The sequence below is a fragment of the Lutjanus erythropterus genome, chromosome 2 (genome assembly GCF_056507025.1).
Source record: "Lutjanus erythropterus isolate fLutEry1 chromosome 2, fLutEry1.hap2, whole genome shotgun sequence".
Lineage (NCBI taxonomy): Eukaryota > Metazoa > Chordata > Actinopteri > Lutjaniformes > Lutjanidae > Lutjanus > Lutjanus erythropterus.
The window spans coordinates 7,427,179-7,452,344 of NC_139318.1; the positions used below are offsets into that span (position 1 = coordinate 7,427,179).

Here is a 25,166-nt window from a genome sequence, read left to right on the forward strand (position 1 = left end):
TAAAATGTTTTCAAAGACACTGAACTTGTGTCAATTGACCTGACCCACTGAGCAGTGCATTCAGTGACATCTGTCTGAAAACTTAAATAAGTCCAAATCCAGTCTCAGCACTACTTATGGCAGAGACAAGTGCTTCCTCGAAGTCCAAGTAGGTTTTGAAATGAGCTGGCAGCTGTAGTGTTTCAAAGCATGTGGAGGACGTAGGAAGGGTTCCCCCAGAGATCTCCACTTTCAGTTCAGGAGGAAGCTTCTCCCAGCCAACCCAGAATGTCAGCAGCTGGGCCAGTGTGCCTGATGAAGCTAAAAGTCATGAAATGGATTCAACACAGCATTTAGTTAAACTTTAAACCTGAGTTTAAGTTACACACACTCTTACAGCCATTGTGATGACACAAACCATTGTCTGTTTCTTTGTGATCCAAGTCCTCGTCAATCACTGCTGGTACAACTGGGGCTGTCTCTCTATCATTTTCTTCACTTCGGCCTCCCTCTTGTTCTCTCTCTGATTCCTGCATGGGTGTCCTTTAAGTTAACAAAATTGAAATTATGGTCATACTTTATTATTTGTGTGCACAACACTCTAAGAGAGACATTTTCCAAAATGAAAATGAATATGCAACCCTTGCATTTCTTTAGGTATTACATACCCATTGCAGCTCAATCTGTGCAGCTTCATCTCTGAAAAGGGAACTTCCTTCTGACAGGTGATGCAGGGGATGACTGGACCAGAGGCAGTTTGTGAGCTCTCCTAACAACAACAAATGGCGTTTAACTAATGATTAAAAGTCACCAGTGAGCTTTGTTTTGATTATGTATTAAATCTGAAAATCTATGTACACAATCTATGGGTAGATCCTGTTGAAGTGGACATGTGTAGATTGTAGCCTGTCCAATCATCGTCGATGGATCTTTCAGATAGGCAAGGGTGTATCCAGTGCTGGTACATGGAAGCAACACAAGATTTCGGCTACGAGTAGATCCTGCAATTTTTAGAAATTCAAAGCCTCCCCCTTCTTTGAGAATCGGAAACACTTCCATCAGTTTATTTGTTATAACCATGGGATCGTTGTCATTCCCTGTAAAATAAATAAATAAATAGACATAACTCATATTGACTCACCTAAAGCCTGTGACAACTATTATTCACACTATGAAAATCAATCAAGTTTGAGTCAAATATGAACATATGGAAATACTTATGACTAAAAAGAAATGACGAGTTGAACTGCAAATAATTTCAACGAGCCACAGACAGTGCATACTTTTTTTTGGTTTTGGTAAATTCCTAATTTCATACTGACCTGAAAATGTCACTTTTTGCTCTCCAAGTCCAGAAGTAAGGAGGTCTGCTTTAAGCAGGACGCTTGGAACTTTATCCGCCTTGTGGTCAGCCAAACAACAGACAGTGTGTGTGTAGCTTCTTCGACTAACTTGGGCTTGTGCTGGTCGTCTCGTCATATTCCTTCTGGCTCCACCGTTATACGGCGCAAAGAGCCTTGCTACCTCGGCTGCAACACAGAAAAATGTCACAGCTTAATGGTCACCAGTCAGCTAAAACAGCCTCAACTTCTATCTTGGCATGTTACTGCCAGCTAATACTATTTTGCCGATTAGCGAACTAGTTTTATGCTCCCACCATTTAGCTACATTGAACATGTACACACGAAGCACACAGTAATGAGCCTACCGCAAATACTGTACATTTTCTATCCAACTCCAAATTGTTATCTAATTTAACCCACACCTGTGTCCCGAGTCACTGATTAGTAGCACACCTGGCTAACATTAAATTATTTAGCTTACCTTGGACAGGTGTAACGTTACGTGATGGAGCAGCAGGTATCTGCTGTGACTGAGCCGCCGGAGCCGGAGGAGTTCTTAAACTGTATCGAATCGCTCTTCCTTAAAAAATTATCGTTTTTGAATCGAATCGTAACCTGTGTATCTAGATACATATCGAATCGGCTTCATGCCAGAGATTCCCAACCCTAATGTAAACTATGTGGTTCTCACATAAATGGAATAAGAAGAGAGGGGAATGATTGAGAAACGTGGCATCTCTCCAGTCACATCATATTACATGAAATGTTCATGAAATGTTAAAGAAACTACACTGGTGCATTTATGTTTGATGTTATCAGAAATATTATATGTCTCAGCATTTTGAATATATAGTTATTTTGTTGTAACATGCTGCATAATAACATCTATATTTAATGCAACACTTCTGATCAGAAGTAGGCCTACAGATTTAAAAACCCACGGGCCCCTTGGACATTTATTGCACACATATGAGACTAAAAATATTCGTATCGGTGAGGTGTGGCGGCGCTTCGGCCCCAGTCTTGAAGGGCTGCTGCAACTTCCACGAACCACCAGATGTGACTGTGTTTGCCGAGTCTGAAGCCTCGCAGCTTTGAATCTTTTTCCGCACAAATAGAAAAGAAAGCCCCAAAGTTTCACAAGGCTCCGTCTGCTTATCACCAGCAAATAAAGAAAAGAAGAAGAAGATGGTCAATATTTTGGATGCATTAGAGTTAACAAACTAGATGAATTGAAAGTTAGGACTTAATTGATTAAATATTCAGTTCAGCAAATGTTTACATTACATTTTGGATGACTGTTACTAAACCTGATTGTGATAAATAAAGATGATCTGTGAAGAAGACATTTTTGTTTATTTAAAGAACTACAAGTTGTTGCAATTTTCACTTGTTTTGTTTTCACTTGTTTACTTGTTTGTCTTGCTTCATCGTGTTACGTTGTTTTCAAGCTGTTACGTCTTACTATAGGTCATTTTTGTCTTGTTATATCCTCACATCTTTTACTTCAATTTTGTCTTCATTTTCACTTTACAGTTTTGACGTCACTTTTACTTGGTTGTAAATGGATGTCTTGTTTAATGATGGAGGGTGATGCAGTACAACAGGTGAGATAAAATTGTTGGATGCATAAAAGTTAAAGCTGCACTAAATGGGAAGAGCTGTCTGACTTGCCTGAAGGTTTGAAGGTTGGCTCTAACAGTTCTTACCCAACTTTCTGTGTTTGTGTAGCAGGTTTGAGACATAAAAGTAAAATTAATAATAAATCCATCACTGAGAAAACACAATAACTCCAATTATACCTGCGATGATACATCATTAGAAAAGTAAAGGAATACACTTTACATTTGATTTATACAAATCAAATCAAGAAAAACTACATTTCCCATAATTGCCAGGCATTTCAAAGGAACACAGTTGAACACTACTTCTTTAGATAATTTTAAAACATTTTACAGTACAGATTTGTGCTTTATGCATTACAAGTCTTACAGATGTAGTTGCTGGGGACGTGTCCTCTCCGCTGTCTCAGTGTCAAACACCACTATGACCTGAAACCTGAAACACAGACGCTCCGTCTATCAGCTTTACTTTTTTTGAGCTTTTTTTTTCTGTCAGGTTGTTGGAACTGAAGCGAGCTGTAGTGAACTGCAGGACTGATTTGGACTGAGAGAGTCGCTGAAGGTGAGTTCATAACTGACTGAAGGTGAGGGCATCGGGGGCGCCGTCGTTCGTCTGTTGGTTTGTGGGGCTTTTATAGTGTCGCCATGTTTCAGGACCACCCCAAAAAATCCTGAACACAGAAATCGTGAACAACAGTTTAGTGATCTAACGCCACAGTGTTTTCACATTTTCAGCAACTATTTGCTAACTAATGTGTTTAGAAGAAAAACTCCCTTTTTCCTTTAAACAATCTTAAAATACTGCTAAAATTGTCCTTAAGCAATGCAACTACCTTATGTTTGGTTTGACACTTCTAGTAAACACTCAGCTAAATAAGCTTCAGACTTTCCTCAGAAAAAGTTTTCTTGTCTAATTTTCATATAAATTGCTTTGGTATATAGTGGTGGCATATATAAACAGGAACTGACCTTTAACTGCCTTGAGATACATTTAAACCTCTAATTTCCTCATTAATTTGTAGCTCCAAGCCATGTCCACAATTTGTTTCATCTGAGTAAAAATCTAAATCTAAACAAAGCCAGTAACTGTTGGCAGAGTTTTGACAGGCGGCGCCACGGGGCCACTTTAATGGAACAGGACTGTTTATCTGTGGATGCAGGGTCAGCTGTGATGGACTCCACTGCTCCAGTGTTTGATGGAGGTCAACTGGCAGCCAGTGAGTCTTTTAGCAGCACAATTTACACAATCCACGCTTTCCTAGGAGCAGGAGTAGACAGAGTTAATCCAGGCTGGGACTGGGAATAACTAAAGTGATGGATCTGTGGATTTACTGTCGGCTGGACATGTTGGACTGTCCTTGTTTATTCAGGATTCTGCTTTGTTCCAGGATGTAGAGTGGAAGAAAAACATGATCTAAAAATGAAAGATTTATGAGCAACATCAAACTGATGGTCACAAAATAGTCCATTATCCAGACAAAAACTTTTAAAAGTATTTTTGATACTAGGATTATTGCTTTTTTACGATTTAAGCCTCAATTTGAGGTCAATTCAAAAGGATTTGTCATCTGATTAAAGAATGAAAGCTACCAGGAGTGTCCTGTATGAGCACCATGACCCCTGACACACACTTTGCCCTTTTCATCTCTTCACTTATATCCTCTCAATAAAGGCATAAAAGGGCCAAAATAATGATAAATAAATAAATAAAAAAATAAAAAGAATGTAACCTACAAAACAGTTCAGTGACTGCATGATGGAGCTTTTTATTGAAATTACTTAGCATCAATACTCAGAATTCACAAATTTGGTGACTTTAGCTCCTAGTTGATAAATCAAAAATGACCTGCAACTCGACTTGGACATGTGACTTCACTTGGACTTGAGTGTTTTAATAGAAAAGACTTGATTCCTTCTCCACAAAAGTATTGTATTTAAAAGGTGTGCCATAAATATTTGTTTTATTGATTGACTGATTGATACCTTTATTGCCAGAACAAGTCTGAAGTTTGTCTTGTGTCACAGTACCTTCATGAACATGACATTATAAGCACAAAAATTCAGACAAAAGAAAAAAAACACAACACTATGTTTAACAATAAAAAAAAATGACATTCAAGGCCCTTTAAAATACTCATACTATAATGCTCAATACCAAAGTCACGTTTCTGAGCTCCAGCTGGAAAAAATTATAACAAAAATAATTTTGTTCACATAAAACTATGCAGTGGTCATTTAAAAACACACAGCAGTGTACAAAATATGCAGGTCTAAAATTACAGATGAAGACACAACAAAAACACCTTTCAACATCTGAATTGAGGTTAATATTAACACAGTTAGCATGCTAATGCTTAGCTAATCTTAGTTTAACAGTTAAGTAACTTTGTAAATCAGTGAGGCTGGGAACTCCCTTATTGCAATCTAACAAGGTGGAGGACCCAAATACAGACAACACCAGGAACCAGCTCAAAAAGGGTTTAATGAAACTGAACAAAGAAACAAAGGCTTACACTGATTCAGGGAGGTAAAAATCCAAGGGCCCAATGAAACAGAATCCAAAAAGGCAAACTCAAAAAACAGGCCAGGGGAAAAATAACACGGATGAAACATGGGAGGGAGACACAGGGGATGCAGGCAGACAGACATTAAGAACACCATGAACTGACAAAGACATAGAGGAACACAGGGACTAAATAGAGGGAACTAATAAGACACAGGTGAAAGACATGACAATCACAAAGGGCGGGAAAACAGACAAAGACAGGAAGTAAAACACATGAGGGAGGACCAGAAACTACCAAAATAAAACAGGAAATAACCAACAAAATCCAAAACCATCACATCCCTGCTACATTATGACTTGTTTAGGACTAGAAACTCAAAGTTGAGGACTGACTTGAGTAACTTAAAAACAATGACTTGGTCCTCTGCCATGTGCTCAAACGTCTTGCATGCAAAAGAATTCTTTATTAGAGAAATAATTCAACATTGTTCGGGAAATATACTCTCTTGCTGGAACATAGATGAGAACATCGATATGACTTTCATATCTATAAAGTAAATATGCAGCTGTAGCCAGCAGCTGCTTAGCTTAGCTTAACACAGAGATTAGAAAGAGGTGGAAACAGCTGGCCGGCCTCTTTCTGAATAAAATCCACCTACAGCACCTCTAACCTTCACTGCACTCACTTGGTGACTACACTTGTCTTTTTTTGTTAAATCTGTCCAAAAAGCACAGCTTCCTACCAGCGAAGAAACAGAAACAGCCTGGTACTTAAAAAAGGGAATACATTTATTTCTTGAATTGTCAAAATATCCCTTTATGTCTGGAACACTGGGAACTGCAACAATCAAACAGGATACTTTTAGATCATTTTTTCCATGTGGAAATGTGTTGAATCTAAAAGAATGCGGACTAAAACATCACTGTGTTTTATGTCTTCTAGTTTGATATTAATTATCAATCAATCCCAATAAAGCAATTTCAGTCTATATTGTGAATAACATACTGTATTCAATCAGGTTTTAGACCTTTACACAGAAAAAGCCCTCCTCAAGGTAACCAATGACCTTCTTGGTCAGGGGAGAGAGCGCAGTTTTAATTATTTTAGACCTAAATGCAGCTTTTGACACTGTAGATCACGCCATTCTAATTGACTGTCTTAGAACCTTTATTGGCACTGGGGACACTGCACTTAGCTGGTTTTATTCCTACCTTTTAGATAGAACCTTTGCGGTCACCATAGACAATTACACATCTTCCAAAACCCCGATGGCCTGTGGTGTACTGCAAGGTTCAGTTTAAGGTTCGATTTTATTTTCTATTTATATTCTCCCGCTCGGCCAGATTATTCAGCGCCACAATGTGTCTTTCCATTGTTACACGGACGACACACAGATATATCTGCCCCTGAGACCGGATGACCCAAGAAGCCTAGCTGCTGGTCCCCTGTCCACAAATCTCACTTCCTCTGCCAGAAATCTCAGAGTAATTTTTGATTCAGATCACAGTTTCCAATCACACATCAATAAAGTTGTCCAGTCCTGTTTTCTCCATCTAAGTACCATTTTATGAATCAAACCACTGCTCCCACACTCTGACCTGGAAAAAATCATTCACTCATTCATATTCTCCAGACTCGATTACTGCAATTCACTCCTGTATGGTATTCACCAAAAGTCACTCTCCCGCCTCCAACTGGTTCAGAACGCAGCAGCTAGGCTTCTTACTGGTTTTAACAGACGACATCACATCACCCTAATCCTGGCTTCACTCCATTGGCTTCCTGTATGTTTTAGAATTGATTTTAAGATTTTACTGATCACTTTTAAAGCCTGCCTGGGTCTGGCCCCTAGCTACATAGCCGAAATGTTAACTCCCTACGAGCCAGTACGCAGCCTTAGATCCTCGGGCGGGGGTCTCCTAGCTGTTCCAAAGTCGAGGCTTAAATCTAAAGGTGACCGCGCTTTCTCCATCAGGGCCCCTCGACTTTGGAACGACCTGCCCGAGGAGATAAGGCTTGCAGATTCAGTAACATCTTTTAAATCACTTCTTAAAACCCATTTTTATAGACTTGCTTTTATGTGATGTCGATGTTGTCTTATTTCATTCCTTTATTGTTTATATTGACTTGACAACATCATGATATGTCTCTGTCTCTGCCCTCTTCATTTTAACTTATTCTTAGTGTCATGTTTTTCTGTATTACTGTTCCTATTTCTTTTACTGTTTTATTTCTATGTTTTAGTGTCTTTGCTTGTGTCTTGTTTTACTTCAGTCTTAGATTATACCTGTTTGGCGAACTGTTGTTATTTTGCTTACTTGGTATCCTGCTCTTGTGCTCTTTTACTTTGTCTGACAAAGCACTTTGTAAACTCTGTTTTTAAAGGTGCTATATAAATAAAGTTATTATTATTATTATTATTATTATTATTATTATTATTATTATTATTATTATTATAGTTAGATGGTAACAACCTGTATTCACTGTTCAGGACATGGCTGGGTTTAGAAACAATGTTCATTTCCCTTCATTTCCTGAATCAACTCATTTTAATGCTCAATATCGATGTCACATTTCTGAGCTCCAGCTGGAAAAAAAATTATAACAAAAATAATTTTGTTCACATAAAACTATTACAGATGAAGACACAACAAAAACACCTTTCAACATCTGAAGTTGCACAAAGAATGAAAAATTGAGGTTAATATTAACACAGTTAGCATGCTAATGCTTAGTTTAGGACTGACTTGACTTGGGACTTGAGTGACTTAAAAACAATGACTTGGTCCTCTGCCAAGTGCTTAAACGTCTTGCATGCAAAAGAATTCTTTATTAGAGAAATAATTCAATGTTGTTCGGGAAATATACTCTCTTGCTGGAACATAGATGAGAACATCGATATGACTTTCATATCTATAAAGTAAATATGCAGCTGTAGCCAGCAGCTGCTTAGCTTAGCTTAACACAGAGATTAGAAAGAGGTGGAAACAGCTGGCCGGCCTCTTTCTGAATAAAATCCACCTACAGCACCTCTAACCTTCACTGCACTCACTTGGTGACTACACTTGTCTTTTTTTGTTAAATCTGTCCAAAAAGCACAGCTTCCTACCAACGAATAAAACAGAAACAGCCTGGTACTTAAAAAAGGGAATACATTTATTTCTTGAATTGTCAAAATATCCCTTTATGTCTGGAACACTGGGAATTGCAACAATCAAACAGGATACTTTTAGATCATTTTTTCCATGTGGAAATGTGTTGAATCTAAAAGAATCAGGACTAAAACATCACTGTGTTTTATGTCTTCTAGTTTGATATTAATTATCAACCAATCCCAATAAAGCAATTTCAGTCTATATTGTGAATAGCATACTGTATTATACACTGTTATAGAAACTCAATGATTGTGTGGCCCTCTCTTAATATTCCATTCGCCCTTCAGGATTTAAAATGTTTGTGACATATTTGTACATTGTTCCTCAGGTATTGACCTGCTATAATCAGTGTTGTATCAATTAAAATGCTCAAGTCTTTGTGCAGGTGTGAGATGAAAATTAGTTTTAATGTCCTGACAGCTTTTACGCCCAAAGACAGTTGAAATAAATGTGATGCTGTGCTTTAGCCACTGGGTGGCAGCCAGGATCCACCTATCCCAGGCGTTTGCTCAGACTGAGAACATTATACTACGTTACATTATATGATTTTGAATAATAACCCCAAAATTACAAGAATCATGCAAGTGCATCAATTTGTGCTACTTTTAGGAACAGTAAGAGATAGAGATTTTCACTTAACTGGTTTATATATGGAGCTGCAGCACGTCTGCATGCATTTCTGGAGTTCCTGTGAAATTGTTTGAACAAAGCAGTGTGAGAAGAAAACAGATTGTAACAAACCTCATGTTTTCATCTCACTGTGTGTTTGTTGAGAAGGGGAGGTCGGAGAATTTCTTGGCATCCGTTATCACTCACAGTCAGTCAGTCAAGTCTTTTGGAAACAGACACAACAGCCAGGATAAGAAACGTGAGACAGAAGCTGTTCAGTGGCATCAGCAGAGGACTGTGGGTAGACCAGGCTGCTCCACTGCAGCCTATATGTCCATGTAGGATTGTAAGGAACAGGGTTGCTGAAACAGAGTAATAAGTGCAGCAGATTTCAATCCATTTGGATCAGGCCATGGTTAGACTGTAATTAACGCTGTCATTATTCATTACATTGAGACCACTGCAGCCAACGCAGAGGGCTTCGGCAAAGAAGTCAAACGTGGCTCAACTTACACTGTAACACAATGTGACATCATCTTACACGGTGCTGCGTTGGTAGATTACTTTATAATGTGAGCAGGGTAATTCTACTGCAGTTGTCACCATGGAGGATAAAATATCACTGTCATACCTGTGCAGACTTGGTCAATCTGTTCTCATGATACAACCCCGATTCCAAAAGATTTGGAATGCTGTGTAAATAAAAAATGGAATGCAACCATTTGCAGAAACTATTCAACCTAAATATAATTAAATACAGTACAAAGACAAGATGTTTCATGTTCAAACTGATTAACTTTACTGTTTTTTGTAAATATACACTCATTCTAAATTTGATACCTGCAACACATTACAAAAAAAGTTGTGGCAGGAGCACATTTACCACTGCGATACATCAGCTTTTCTTTGAACAACACTCAGTGTTTGGGAACTGAGGTCTCTGTCGTTGTATTTTGTGCTTCATAATGCGCCACATATTTTCAATAGGAGACAGGTCTGAACTGCAGGCAGGTCGGTCTAGTAGCTGAACTCTTTTACAACGAAGACATGCTGTTGGAACACGTGCACAATGTGTCTTGACATTGTCTCGCTGAAATAAGCAGGGACGTCTGGATGGCAGCATATGTTGCTCCAAAACCTTTATGTTCCTTTCAGCATCAATCTGAATGGTTCCTTTACTCTTTAGCCTGGAGGACACAATGTCCATGATTTCCAAAAACACTTTCAAGCACACTTTTCCACTTTGCGTCAGTCCATCTCAGATGAGCTCAGGCCCATACAAGTCTGCAGTGTTTCTGGATTTTGTTGATATATGTTTCTCTCTTTGCATGGTGGAGTCCTAACTTGCACTTGTAGATGCAGCGAAATGATTGTTCAAACTGCTCTCAAACCCATGTAGTATCCTTTATACCCTAGATTCTCTGTGGTACGTGTACCACTGGTGGTATGCAAGCTCCCTTTAGTTGTACTTGGCAGAATGTCAGAAATATTTTTTTTTAATTAAATAAATTAAATCCAAGATGATTGAAATGTAATTTAAATTAAGTTTTTTCTTTCCTCTATTTTTATTTCAGCACCAGCATGCTATATAGTCACCATCATGATTGACCTCAATTACCGGTGGTTACGAGCTAAACTGTGATGGCAGATAATAAGAGGAGTTTAAATGAAAAGAATCCTTAAAAAAAAACGTGAAACCCTGGCTCTGAACTGTATGAAGAGAAGTGTAGATCAGGAGGGGACTATTACGAGCAGCAGTGTTGAAAATTGAGTGGACGACCTGCGGCCACTTCACAACCTGCAAGCACCGAACAGCACAAATAATAAGCAGATACGACTCCAGTTACATCAATTTTAAGTTCTGTTGGAGCGGGACTTATTAGAAATAAATCAGCCTCCTGCATGAACTGTCCGTAGCTGTAGCCACAGCCGTAGGGTCGGTCTACGCTTTTGTATTTTAACCTCATGATGGTGGTACTTGAAGAGGCTAACATTTCATCAGGTGGTACATGGTGTAAAAAGTTTGAGAAACACTGCTTTGTTATGCAGTTATGTGGCTTTTTAAAGCAGAGCTGCCTGAAGGGTCAAAGGTCACAGGCATTCAGTGTTGGTGTTCAGCTTTGGACTTTATGTGCAGAGATTTCTCTGACTCTCAGATATTATGGATTGTAGACGGTGAAATCTCTAAATTCTTTGCAATTGTGTGTTAAGAAACATTGTTCTCAAACTGTTGAACTATTTGCCCACGTGGTTTTTCAAAAAGTGGTGAACCTCATGACATCCCTGCTTGTGAATGACTAAGCCTTTCAAGGATGCCCCTTTAATAGCCACTTATGTCACTAATTCACCTGATTACCTGTCAAATGTTCCAAACAGGTGTTTTTTGAGCATTCCACATCCTCAGTCCTTTGTTGATCTTGCAAAAAACCTTTTAAATTTGTGCCTATATTACTCAAACACAACTTCCTAGATTGCATTTCATGGTTCCATCTGCACCTGAAGCAGTTTGGCCCCTTACATTAACTAAATGTGATGCTGTTTTCAATCTGAACACCTGGTAGGACACAGTGGGGCCCACCTCTGTGCTCTGCTATTTAGGCCCTGTGTCAAAATTAAAACTCACCAGAACAGTCTTGGTTAGTCTTTCTGCTGTTCAGTCACCAGGTCTGGTTTGGTTGAAATAAAGCTTTAATTCACGGTGTTTGATGTGAAAATACAGAGACAAAAACATATGAAATAGCTGAAATATACCAAACTTATCCTTTAGGCTGAGGTAAATATGGTAAATGGGAGAAAAGAAGGAAAATGTGTGTTGGTCGAATGGGCAAGTAGTAGACAGATATGTCACTTTATTGTTAGGTGGCATCCCCTAGTGGATGTAGTAAGTATGACAGAAGAAGTATAAGGAGCGAGAAAGTCGCATTTTGAGTGGGTGGGGTGGATGGATGGATGGCTCAAACAAACACAGGACTTTCACCTAGGAGGCTAAGGTTTGAGTCCTGTGTGAAACAAAAAGTAAACATAGAGTTACAAAATTCTGAGTAACTTAAAAATTTAGTCATGGACATGATGTCCCTTCCGTTACCTGGTATAATTGACAAAGTTATTTTAACTCAAGCCATGCTTTTTTCCTACCCCTCACCAAGTTGTTATATTGCCTAACCCTAGCCAAGTATTTTCTGTGTGTAGACCTAACCAATGGTAATTGTTTTACAATGTAAACCAAGTGTGTAATAATGTCACGTGCGATGTCGTCAAGCGAGTGACATCACCTCCATCTCATGACGTACGTAACATAGTTATTTTAACCCAAAACATGATCTTTTCCAAACCCTGACCAAGTAGTTGTATTGCCTAAATCTAATCAAGTAGTTTTTGTGCCTCAACTTAACCGAACACTTGTGTGTAAGGAGAGTATATGCTGTTTTTAGAGTAACTGGTATTCAACTCATTCTTTAGGTATACGGAGGTGTTGTTATTGTTTGGTTAGGGTTTCACACTAAAACACTTGGCAAGAGAGAGATTACAGTTGTGAAGAAACATCAGGTCCATGACAGTAGATGTGCTCCCCTCACCAGCATGAAAGTCAGACTCTCTACACGCCCACACAACACTCCAACCTCCACACCTTTACTTTCTGCCCGTTACATGAAGGGCACGCTGTTTCCTGCACTGGCCCTGAACGTTGGCACAGAACATAAATTGCAAGGTTCTGTTGTGTTTCATTTGGAGGCCCGTGGTGGCTACAGAGCCTTGAGCAGCCTCTTAGTTCACTGAAGCCTCGGGCCAGCTCTAAGACACAGTTAGAAAGGATCAGAAAGATGATGGGACCAGTGGAAGTCAAATGTCAGCAGCATCTTTGATTCAAACACACGTTCCAGTGAGTCTTAATTTTGTATCTTGTCTATGCAGGATTGTATTTGATGATATTATGAAGTGATAGTGAGGAAATGAGGAGACCTTTTCATGCAAAAGAAGTCTGATTCCTGGATCCTTGGGAACAAAAGCACTTCACAGACAGACAAAGCTTTTAAATGAAGGTTCATCTTCTTTTGCATTGTTAAACAAGATATACTCTAACATTATGTCAGTGAAATGCTTGATTTAAGACAGCAGATGAAAGGTAATAGAGCTCCTTGTTGTCTCAGTTGTGAGGAGATCAGGCACTCAGTTTTCTTCATTCAGGCCGACACCTCCAGTCCATGCACTCGGTCGGTCTCTGAAGAATAAAGCAGCTGTTGGGCTGGTAAATGCCTTATAAAATATTCCATAAAGAACATCAAATACTGACTGTTGTATACAGTTGCGCATGAGGGAATCCGTTTCTTCAAAATCCCCAACGTACGTCTCTGACCCCTGAATCTGCCCCTCACATCTTCTTCTTCAACTTTATCTAAGATAAACAACAAAGAGAAGTGCTCTACCTCCTTCTTACCTCTACCCTTTGCTTCTGTTGTAGCCTTTATATCATCCACAGTCATTCCAGTGCCTATGGAATATCTCTTGAATTGTCAGGTCTAATGGTTACACTGTTCCCTAAAGTAAATTATTACTATAAAGGTAAGGAATCATTAGGTAATGAGGAACTACTTATTAACTACACAGTATTATCTATCATTTTACTTTAGGGGACACAAAAAGGGTGAGTAATCATTGGGTAATGAGGAACTACTCTGTAACTACATAATAGTATGTGTCTTTTTACTTTAGGGAGCAAATAGACTAAGTAATGTTTAAGTTATTAGTAATTAATGAGTCGTTGCTAGCTTTGTGCTCTTCACCAGCCGGTTCCGGGTTAATTAGGAACAATTCATATAGAAAGGAATAATTCATTCCTCATGCATTTAAAAGTGTCACCAGTCTAACACTGAAACATACAGTGCCTGGTTCTTCAATCTGTGGTGAAGACTAGTCTTTTCTATTGTTACAGTGTGAGATCACTCAGGACTGTGTCTGAAAATGCAGGTATACACTGTGTGATTACAGGCTGTCTGAGACAAAAGATGACCAACATGAAAGAAACATGGAAATACCTTTGTCCTGGCTCCAAAATGGTGGTCCTGCATCGCACTGTGAGATTGGTTCAAAGACGTCCGTTCTCATGGTCAAAGGTAGCTGAAGACAAAATTCTCAGACAGACAGATCATATATGTTTATGCATGCTATTTTAGCATAATTAGCATTCTAAAAAACTATGTAAAGTTCATGCGAATCAAAAATAAATGTGTGTTCTGAGTTTGTCATACCACAGAAGAAAGTGTTATTAACCACCCAGCCAAATTTGAATGTTTAAAAAAATTGCTGTTTGGTCTCAAAATTATGAAAAAATGAGCAGTTTTCTCTGAAATGCTGGGGGTGTGGCGGAGACAGGCTGGTATGTTTTTTTCTTCAGTGGCGGGTTGTTGGAACTGAAGTGAGCTGAAGTGAACTGCTGGGCTGATTTGGACTGAGAGAGTCGCTGAAGGAATGCTAAGGAACTGACACTGACCATGTGAGGGGAGACGGGGTGACGATGTTCATGTGTCAGTCTGTGGGGCTTTTATAGTGTTGGCTCCAGCACATCACCGAGCCATGTGTCAGGTCCACTCAAAAAATCTTGAACACAGAAATCGTGAAACAACAGTTTAATGGTTTAATTCCACAATTCACGTAGTTCTCAGTCTTCTCACATGTTTTCAGCAACTATGTTCAAACATGTTGAATTCATTTTGGAGAAAAACTCCCTTCATCCTTTACATAGACTTTAAGTTTGTGTTAACCACAGACCTTATTTCAGGCATTTGCAGGTTTTAGCACTCATTCCTGCAGCACTCTATCATAAAATACACAGCGCATGATAAGCTAATCTTTCAAACATGTTCATTGTAGCTGGAAGTAACTGGAAAACCCCCTAAAGAGAATATATGATGGTCTTGTATTTATTGTTTCTCCTAAAAGTTGCAGATGTGCAGAATGTTAAAGGGCTCGCTATTCAGAAGGATTCACATTCTAATAACACCCCATGGTATTCATTAAAGATATTTTTTATTTTGCTGGTTTGCTTTTGAGGTATGTGTTTGAATAAAGTGGTAATCTTCGAAAGAAAATAAAACAGCCAAGTGGTCATCATGTCAGTCGCTGCTGCACAAATATAGGGGAAAAAATGCATGTACTTATTGCCATGAAAATGCAGCAGAATGTTACTTTCACTTCTCTATATAGTTCTGAGGTCTTGGGAACTTAAAACTTTGATTTTATAACCCGCCCCCTCACCTCACAGTCTCTGACAAACAGGCACACGCACTTAACACACATACACACACAGCCCAGAGGGAAACAACAGGATGCTGGAGAACACTGCATTTGCAACTGGAGCAGACACAGTTCACCCGACAGGATTTTCTCCAAATCCTTCAATTGAATTTCTCCCTCCCGCGAGGGGAAGATGCTGCTCCCTTTCCAGCCCAATATCCCCGAGCAAACACTTGCGTCAGCTGTTTGTGTTTGCCAATACATTATGACTATGAATATTTTAAAGGCAAAATGGAGTTTGCTTTCTGTAACACTCGTCACTTTGAGGAGGAACCACTGTTCAGAATTAATTCAAACACACTTTTTTTTTTTTTAAATCACATGATTATATGGCTTGTTGTGATATTTTGCTCATTTTCAAAGTATTCAATATTAAATGAGCAGGTGGGTTATTGATCCAGAAATCTCTCTCCTTCAGTTCCTTTTTGTCTTACTCAGAGAGGTTTCGGAACATCGATATCAACCACCCACAGATGGACGGAACGATGGCTTATTAATGGAATAATACTTTTATCCCTTTCCACAACAGTGCGTTATTCAAGACTTATAACTAATGCAAGGATAGTTACTTTAAGGATCCCCCAGAAGCCTCATTAAAATTTGCCTTAAAGCTTGGTTTTGTTTGACAAGTTTTTTGAGTCAAGGCTCTCATTGTCTGTTAAAAAATAATTAACACTAAATCTGACAGGGTGGCTACAAATCCTTAAAAATGTCTTAATTTCACATTTACTACTGACAAATTATATTTAACAGTCTTCAATACTGTTGGCGAAGGTCTTAAATATTCATTCTTGGATTCTGTAAGCATGGTCTAAAATTCTATTCATGTGCAAAATGTTTGTACATTTAATCTTTGGTGAAAGCAACAAGAGTTGAATTCAGATGTCTCTGTAATCCTGTTTTCTTTTAAGGTTTTGCTATTCACATTTGCATTTATTAAAATCATGACGATGTGACATTTGTTGAGGCCTGTACCCTGTACCCTGAACAAGATATGTAGGCCAGGGCATCTCTGCAGCACTGCAGTACTTCATTATAACAGTGTTTTGCCAAACATTTTTCCATTATCAAAAAATTGCAACCTCTGCATATGTGGACATTGCACCTGGCCATCCTGCAATTTCAATAATATTGTGATTAATTGTGCACCTATACCTGCAGACCACTATGGTGTCTGCCTGAATGGCATGGAGGAGCTGACCGGTTAGCTAATATTAACTTGCAAACACTCCCTAATTTTAACCGTTTCTCCAGTGTTTAGCTGTTCTCCTTTGTTTCAGAGCAAGTCTCATTGTGTCATTCCTCCCAGTGAATCACATAGCACAGCACCTCGCACCTTCCCTATTCAGAATAAAAATATGAGGAACAATACTGGAAAATTAAAGTGTAGGAAACATTGCCAGGTACATATAATTCCACTAATATTTGAGAAAAAGATGAACTGTACAGAAGGGGGCAACCATCAGTCTACAGATCTACACGAGCATTTTCACTCCCAGCATCCACGTTGTGTCAGTAGCAAATCTACTTGTGCACCCATGGGTGCGTTGGTCTCAAAATCAGGAGTGGCCAGGCACACTGTTGGCACATTGCTGTCTTTACCTGCTATTTAAAGGACACATTATTCAGATAGTAAGATATGCATATGTAGGTAGGTTCACAATGTGCTTATGCTCTGCTTCTTGAGCACTGGAGTTAATCCAGGTGTCATGAAAATGAATTCTGAATAACAGTGGATGGGTTGCAGATTGGTGAGATAGGATGAAGCAGGAGATGCTGTGCACATTTACGTAACTTCATTGATTGTTTAAATCCAACAGGATCAGTCAGGATCTGTTAATTAACATCCTGCATTGTTGTATGCATCAAAAGGTCTCACACAATTGAAGTTGATACAGTGAAGCTGTTTGAAGTCTAATTATTTCTTCAGTTCTCTTTTCCATTTTCCTCTGTCCTGTCTAGTCCTTAGTTTTGCTGTTTAACAATATTTGCCAGCGATATTATACCAAGCATGGAAACATTTTAAATGACTGAGAGAAGCTTTTCTAATCATTAAACCCACTTTTAAATTACGTTGAGTAGCTTTCCAGGTGGTTTCTTTAACAGTTTACTCTAATCTTTAGAGAGAGAAGTGAATCTGAGAAACTGAGACGTGAATGGTGACCAGTTTTCAAACATAAGAAAAACAACAAAATACAAACATAAAATTCCTCCATACTGCTTGTCTGGTGTAATCCAAGTCTCCTAAAGCCCTGACATGCCAAGTTGACTAATAAAAAATATATTTCCACCATGTTTTTAGTCTGAGTCTTCACTGTAGACACTTAGCTTGGGCACATGCATGCTGTGTGTACTGTGTGTGTGTGTGTGTGTGTGTGTGTGTTGTGACACTGTGCGGCATGTCGGGGCTTTATGAGGCTTTGATTACACCACACAAGCAATATGGAGGCATTTTATGTTTTTTTCCAGTTGTTTTTTACATTTGAAAACTGGTCACCATTCACTTCCATTGTTTGGGAGATTCTGCAATGCTGTTTTCCTGTGAAGCTCCAGCAGTGTTTTGTGGACTAACAAGATAAACCCGACCCTCAGTCGGCATGAAGGTGAGTAGATAATGATGTAATTTTCAATTTTGGGTGAACTATCCCTTTAATGGGAAGACACTTCTTTCTATTTCACCCACCTGCAACCATCCACTAGATTTTGAGAATAACCATAGTGCCCACATCACAAAACACATGGGTTATTTTAGCATCATTGTTCGCTTCTCGCCAGATCCACAATTTTTCAAACAAATGGCTTTTAAAAGGAATGACATTCTGATTGGTTTCATTTCATTCATGTTACACCTAAAACAAACCTATGATTTAAGACTAAATGACCCCTTTTGCGCCTTACTTTGCACCCAGATTATGCAGCTTTTAAAAGCATAGTGGAGTTGGACACGCCCTATATGCCTAAGCACTTTACACAGTGCACAACAGATTGTCTGTATTTATTTAAAATTCATATATAAACTATGAAATAGAGAACAACAATAACAATAGAGGGGTCTAAATGTCTTTCAGCAAAGAAAATGGAAATCTGACTGTTTGAATGGAATTAAATGGTGGCATTTGTAAGTCTTTCATTTGACTCCCGGCCTTCCGGTCTGAATTCTCCATTGTCAGAAGTTTTTTGTCCTCTTTAGACTGTATCACATGCGATTCTTCCTGGCCACTGGGTTGAAATGATACAGTCACTGCAGCGGGGTTCACTTACAGGACAGTACCTGCCGCTAGTGGAAGTGATAGTACACATAATGGTCTGTTTTGAATTGCCTCAGTGCTGCTCAGGAGAATGAAGCACGCCGTTATCTATGCTTATTTTCTGTGCCCTTTCATTGTACTTGATGTGTATCAGCTGTATTATTGATGAGCCGAGCGCTGCAACTGTTTAGACTGGCGTGAGCCGTGCGCGTCCCTCCATTCCATTCAGCCGCGTTGACTTGAGCTGATATAAATTGAGTGAATGCAATTGATTTTGGGGCATCTTCCTTTCAACGCAGGGGGAGTTAGTGAAAAGAGGAAGAGACAGCAGCACCTCTGTGCAGCGAGGAGGAGGAGAAAGAAATGTGTGTGAGAGCGATAGAGACAGACAGATGGTGTTGCTACACAGGAGCCTGCCCTAATGTAGTTCAGTTCAGCCCTTATCACCGCTGGCAGCATTTTGGCACAATTTAAACAGATAGAGGGAATGGTAAACACAGCGAAGCTTTGAAAGATTTATTACAAATTTCACAACACATTAGCGACACTGACTTCGCCAAACAAATAGTGCCAAATTGCTTGTTTTCTTGAGATTTTATCAGGTTTTTCAGCAGTGGTAAATTAATCTGGATATGACTGCAGCGCAAAATTCAATTTCAGTTCTTGTTTTTCCAGCAGCGTGTGACTTTAGGAATGGCAATGCGGCCCAACGCTTTGGTCTAGACACAAATATTTTTGCAATTATTGATGAATTGCCATGAGATTTTGCACAGGCATCCCTCCCTGCAGGATTAATTCAGAGAACCTTCACTTTCCCCGCCAGCACCATAAACAGGTCAGAATTTCAGTTTATCCAATAGTTTGGTTCAGCAAAACCTAATGGCGTTTCCATCAGCCTCACACTGCTTTCCAACATACTGTGCAGTGAGCAATTCCAGCTATTCCAGGGATTTTCAATGTTTTTCAGGCCATGGATGCTTTAGCTGATAGAGATGGATGAGAACAGGTTACATTGGAGGTGAAGCAAATGTGCAAAACTTTGCAAAAATGGCACCAGGCCGAGTGTATTTTTATACTAGCAACACGTTGCTTAGCCTGTTGGGAAAAAAAACATGGCAGGTTAGGACATCCTCACCGGAGAAAACTGAAACAATCTGATGTTTGCTCATTCACATCACTTACAGTTAGGAAACAATGTGAGAGAAATTTGTAGCTCTTTAGTTCCTAATAGTGTATAGTGGGTTTTTAGAGCTTTTTAAGCGACAGCTGAACAATGAGCTGAAACTCATTTGTGACCTGAGGACACTAATTATTGAAGTTTTGGACTCCAGGCAGGTCAGTCTAGTATCTCAACTCTTTTACTATGAAGACATCTGGATGGCAGCATATGTTGCTCCAAAACCTGCATGTACTTTTCAGCATTAATAGGGTCTTAACAGACAGTTGACAGTCCTTTTCCTCTTTATCCTGGAGGACACAATGTCCATGACTTGTGAAAACAATCTGAAATGTGGACTCGTCAGACCACAGCATACTTTTCCACTTTTCGTCAGTCCATCTCAGATGAGCTCAGGTCCAGAGAAGTCTGCAGTGTTTCTGGATGTTGTTGATTTATGTCTTTCTCTTTGCATGGTAGAGTCTGAACTTGCATTTGTAGATGCAGAGACAAACTGTGTTTACTGACAACGGTTTTCCAAAGTGTCCCTGAGCCATGTAGTATCTTTTATACAATGATGTGGATTTTTAACATAGTTTTTAAATGCAAGCCTACCTGAGGGGTCAAAGGTCAAAGACATTCAATGTTGGTTTTCGTCCTTGCCCCTTTCATGAAAAGATTTCTTTTGTAGATGGTGAAATCTTTAGACTCTGGTGGTTCTGTGTTGAGAAACATTGTTCTTAAACTGTTGGACTTTTTGCAGTTTTTCACAAAGTGGTGAACCTCGTCACATCCATGTTTCTCCAAACTGGTGTTTTTTTTTAGCATTTTTGAGCATATTTACAAAAAAACAACAAAGTTTGAACACTTAACTTTCTTCTTTGTGCTGTATTCAATTGAATAAAAGTCCAAAATGATTTGCAAATCATTGCATTGTTTTTGTGTAGGTTTCACACAACACCCCGCCTTCTTTTGGACTGGGGTTGTATTTGACACAATGCAAATACACAACTAATGTACCACACAGACAAGTCGGCAGGCCGGTCTAATGACAAAGAAATATCATTTGTAAAGCTTAAACTGTACGGCTGCTGGTACCACTGACGCTATTTGAGCTGACCTCCTGGGACGAGAGAGATACTGTACAGTCAACATGTCATTACGTCGTCACAGTTAACCTTTCCTGGCTGTGTATTTCCCCTCAATCTGATTTACACTGCGTGTCAATTCAAGCCCTGATACAAAATGTCAAAACATATTGAACAAAAATCTGATGAAGCGAGGTCATCTTTTATCACCTGCATTAAAAGAGATCATTTCCTGCAGGAAGAACGAGCATTGCTGGAAAGTCTGTACAGATTGCTCCTGTATGTTTCTGGAGGCATCGTTCGCTATCTACAGCAGATATTTATAGCTGTCCACCGACTCAATTTCCTCGCCTTCGATTACAGAAGGCGGTAATCTTCTGAAACTTATTGCTGTGTCCTTAGTTTTTAAAATGTTCGAGTCAAAGAAGAATTCATCACAGCACAACACAAAGTCATCAGTAACATGGCCGCATCCATCCATCGCCTTCACTGCAATCGGCCATGAGGAGAATCCCTGCAGTCTGGGACTAACGCAAATAAACAATTCATTGTTTCTTTACACTTAACACTAGAAGTGCCACCATTCATAACTACTAGAATGGCCATAAGAGGTCATTTGACTTCCAAACTCTACTATTTCTCATGATAAATAAAAAACTAAGAGATTAATGCATTTATTCTGTTAGTTTATCTTTTTTTTTTTTTTTAAAAAAAGAAATAAAAAATCCAAAATGTAAATTTTGTAGCATTTATTTATATATTTATCAATATGCATGCCATCATGTGTAGTAAACTGTAATGGTTGCATATATTCTGTAAGATAATAACCATCAGTGATCTGATTCAAATTGTAGATTAATCTAGAATTGCTAAAAGTGAGAAACAGTTAAATGTATTTTATAAGATTATGAACATATTTAATTTCCCACTAGAACCATTTCAAAAAATAAATCATATCCTATGGGAAAAGGCTGGAAGAGAGTACAAAATTAAAACAAAAAAAGTTGGAAACCTAGCTATTTGTAATAAGTAAGGGTATTTGTTTCAAAATTTTAGAGCTTTAACACAAATACAGTGAGTTGTAGCTGCTGATATTGTAATGATTGCATATATTTATAACTTTTTTTTTCTGTAGGACAATCATCAATGATCCAATTCAAATTCTAGACTAATCTAGAATTACTCTGTTAAACATTTTTGATAAGATTAAGTAAAGAAAAAAAGAAAAAAGCTGGAAAAAAGTACAAATTAAAATCAAAGTTGTTTAAAGTCCAAGTTGGAAACATTGTTATTTGTAATAAGTATGGGTACTTTATTTTTAAATTGAGTCTAATTTATTAATTATTTGTACTTAAATGTCAGTAAATTGGAAATCAAGACCACTTGTGAAGAGTTACTGATAGAGACAATGATAGTTGCTAAGCAACCAAGATGCATCTCCCACTGTGCAAAAAGTAACAGTATAACAGTGGCAATTTCTGTGGTCAATATGGCCAACTATGCCTGAAATAGGAAAAAAATTATCACAAAATCCTTGCTCATTTAAAAAATATAGAGTAGACATTTCAAAGTTTAACACAAAAGTTCAGTGAGTTAAAGGTGCTCAGACAAAAAATTTTGCAACCATCCCTGGTCTCCCCTACTCTATTTTTAATTGAGTCTAATTAATTAATTATTTGTATTTTAATGTTGGAAATTGAGACCACTTGTTAAGTTTTATTGACAGAGGCAATGATAGTTGCTAAGCAACCAAGATGCATCTCCAACTGTGCACAAAGTAATAATAAAACTGTGGCAGTTTTAGTGCCATAATTATGACCGCCTATAGCTGAGATAGGTAAAAATGATCTGAGATGAAATGATGAAATGAGAATACAGACACATTTTGGAAACATCAGGCACCAGCAGCATTGTGTTTTTAATTCAACAAAGTTATTGCGCATATAAATTTCAAAATGGTCAAAATCACCGCCTTTGCTCTTCTAAAGCTTCAAGTCATCAAATATTCACAGTAAAGTGCTGTTCTCATGTTCCTTAATGGTGACACACTTTCCTAATCATTATATTTTCTCGGCTTTATTGACGGTAAATTGCTCCATGTATGAGTGTTAGCTTACAGGACTTTATAGGAGTAATACAATATGATTTAATTTCTCATGCAGCATATGAAAACAGCATAACCGCAGCACTAATTATCTGATCACAGCTTCATCATTTATTCATAATAAGTTAGTTATAATTTGGTTTCTAACTCTTCCTACCCTGTTACACAAGCTGCTGTATAAATGTTCCTGTTTGTAAGTTGTGTAAGCTTATATTAAAAGAAAAAGAATCAAACACAAAAGCACCCACTTAAAAGAAACCACAGGAAATCTGCAGCTTATTGAATATAAATGTGAGTACTGGGCTTGAAGTAGAAAGCAGACCGTGGGCAATATGCAATACAGACAAAATAAGTCTTTCAGTTATTGAAATGCCATCCAAGGTAAGAAGTCAGTGTGGCTTAATCTTCCAATTTAGCAGAGCAAAAGAACCAAGTGATTATTACTAACGTTATGTTTTTTGCATAAAAATAAAAGAAACATTGTCATTCTTTTGAAAAGCCATTTAAAAACTTTTGTTTGAAATCCACAGTTTTGAACACAACACAGCAATCTGTTCTCTTCAATCTATGTACGTATAATATGACTTCAGACTCTGATATTGCAGACAGTGTCAGGCTGCACCTAACCATCATTTACAATGATCTATACAGTGATTATTGTCTCAATTAATTTAATGATTAATTTCTTGGTTAACCTGAAAGGTTTTTAATTATTATTATTCAATTACTACGACAATCAGTTTACCTAAATAATAACTTACAGACACATAAAGTATGTCAGAATAATAATAATAGTGGTATATTTTAAAGTTTTATTTTCATCATACAGTTTTTAATAGACTCAATGTTAGATGCCTGATCAGAAAAATACTGGACCTCAAATTCAAACGGAGCTGTGATGCATATTAATTTAATAACTAATCACTGTCAAGCCACTGAACTGGACAATCTGTATTTTAACATAAGTACCTGGCTTAAACCTCAAACTAAACTATGACCTGGATTCATATGATGACTGCAGTAATATGCAGGTAAGATGAATGTATATTTGCAACATTGTGGGGCAAAGAAAATAATCAAAACGTAGTATTAAACATTTCTCACTCATACATTGCTGTTAAAGTGAACAAAAAGTACAAAATTGCTAAATAACAGTTAGATGATGCGTGAGGTGCAGAAATTACATTCAAGATAGAGCGATAAAGAAATATTTAGAAGATCTATTTAACTTATCACACTGCTTTGGTAGGTCACATCCAGTTTGTGGAGCTTAAACGGAAACACACTGTTGTGTCTCTGTCTGAAATAATCCCACACTTCAGATGATCGAGGCGAGGTTCGTGCTCTGCAGCTTGTTCTTCGTGCTTTGACCAGACATAGCAGTATGTCATAACTACACGCCAACACACGTTATGCAAATCGACATACAGTATCTTCAGAATAGATGATGCCAGGTCTGCTGACGAATCACTCCACCCCAAGTCCAGTTTTGCTCGCGGGACTTATGCCAGACCTTCCCATTAATATAGTATAAAGAGCAAAGAAGTTGGGCACCAGGCTTCATGAGTCACGTAATAAATTTATATAAAAACTACAAATAAAAAACATCCTTTTCTGACTTTAATGACTGTATTTCTGTTGTCTGTCATACACGTGTCATATTTCATCATTCGACCAAAGTTTGCAGGGATGTAGTTTTAGCCTCAGCCTGTTAGCATTAATGTTATAATAATTATACAGCCTTTAAGTAATTTTACAGGGTTGTGGGGTTCTCATTTTAAAATATGTCAAATGGAAACATTAAAAAGTCAGCTGGAGATGGACTTCTCAGCAGATTCAAGGAGTTTGAGCATTAGCATTAGCTTATATTAGCCTGCTACACTTATGAAAGCTGCTAGTGAGAGCTGACAAAATCCAGCACCCTCAGCTAGAAATGAGAGGCTGCTTTTGTTTACTTCTCTGTCAAATCAAAAACAAATTTCTGCCAGAATCTGCCACTGTTAACAGCATATGTGCAGTGTGAGAATGGAAAGCTTGACAGGCGTAGTAACAGTAACTAGGAGG

The 25,166-nt window shown here is 38.2% G+C and overlaps 1 protein-coding gene across 1 annotated transcript; it reads right to left on the reverse strand.

The window, feature by feature from the left end:
- Positions 1-82: 82 nt before the first annotated feature.
- On the reverse strand, positions 83-1,458 carry LOC146331124 (uncharacterized). Its single transcript, XM_084742900.1, has 5 exons — positions 1,302-1,458; positions 838-1,076; positions 648-748; positions 398-522; positions 83-300 (listed from the first exon to the last, which is right to left on the reverse strand). Exons 1-5 carry the CDS (start codon positions 1,456-1,458, stop codon positions 83-85), a joined length of 840 nt encoding a protein of 279 aa, XP_084599026.1.
- Between the last annotated feature and the right edge of the window lie 23,708 nt (positions 1,459-25,166).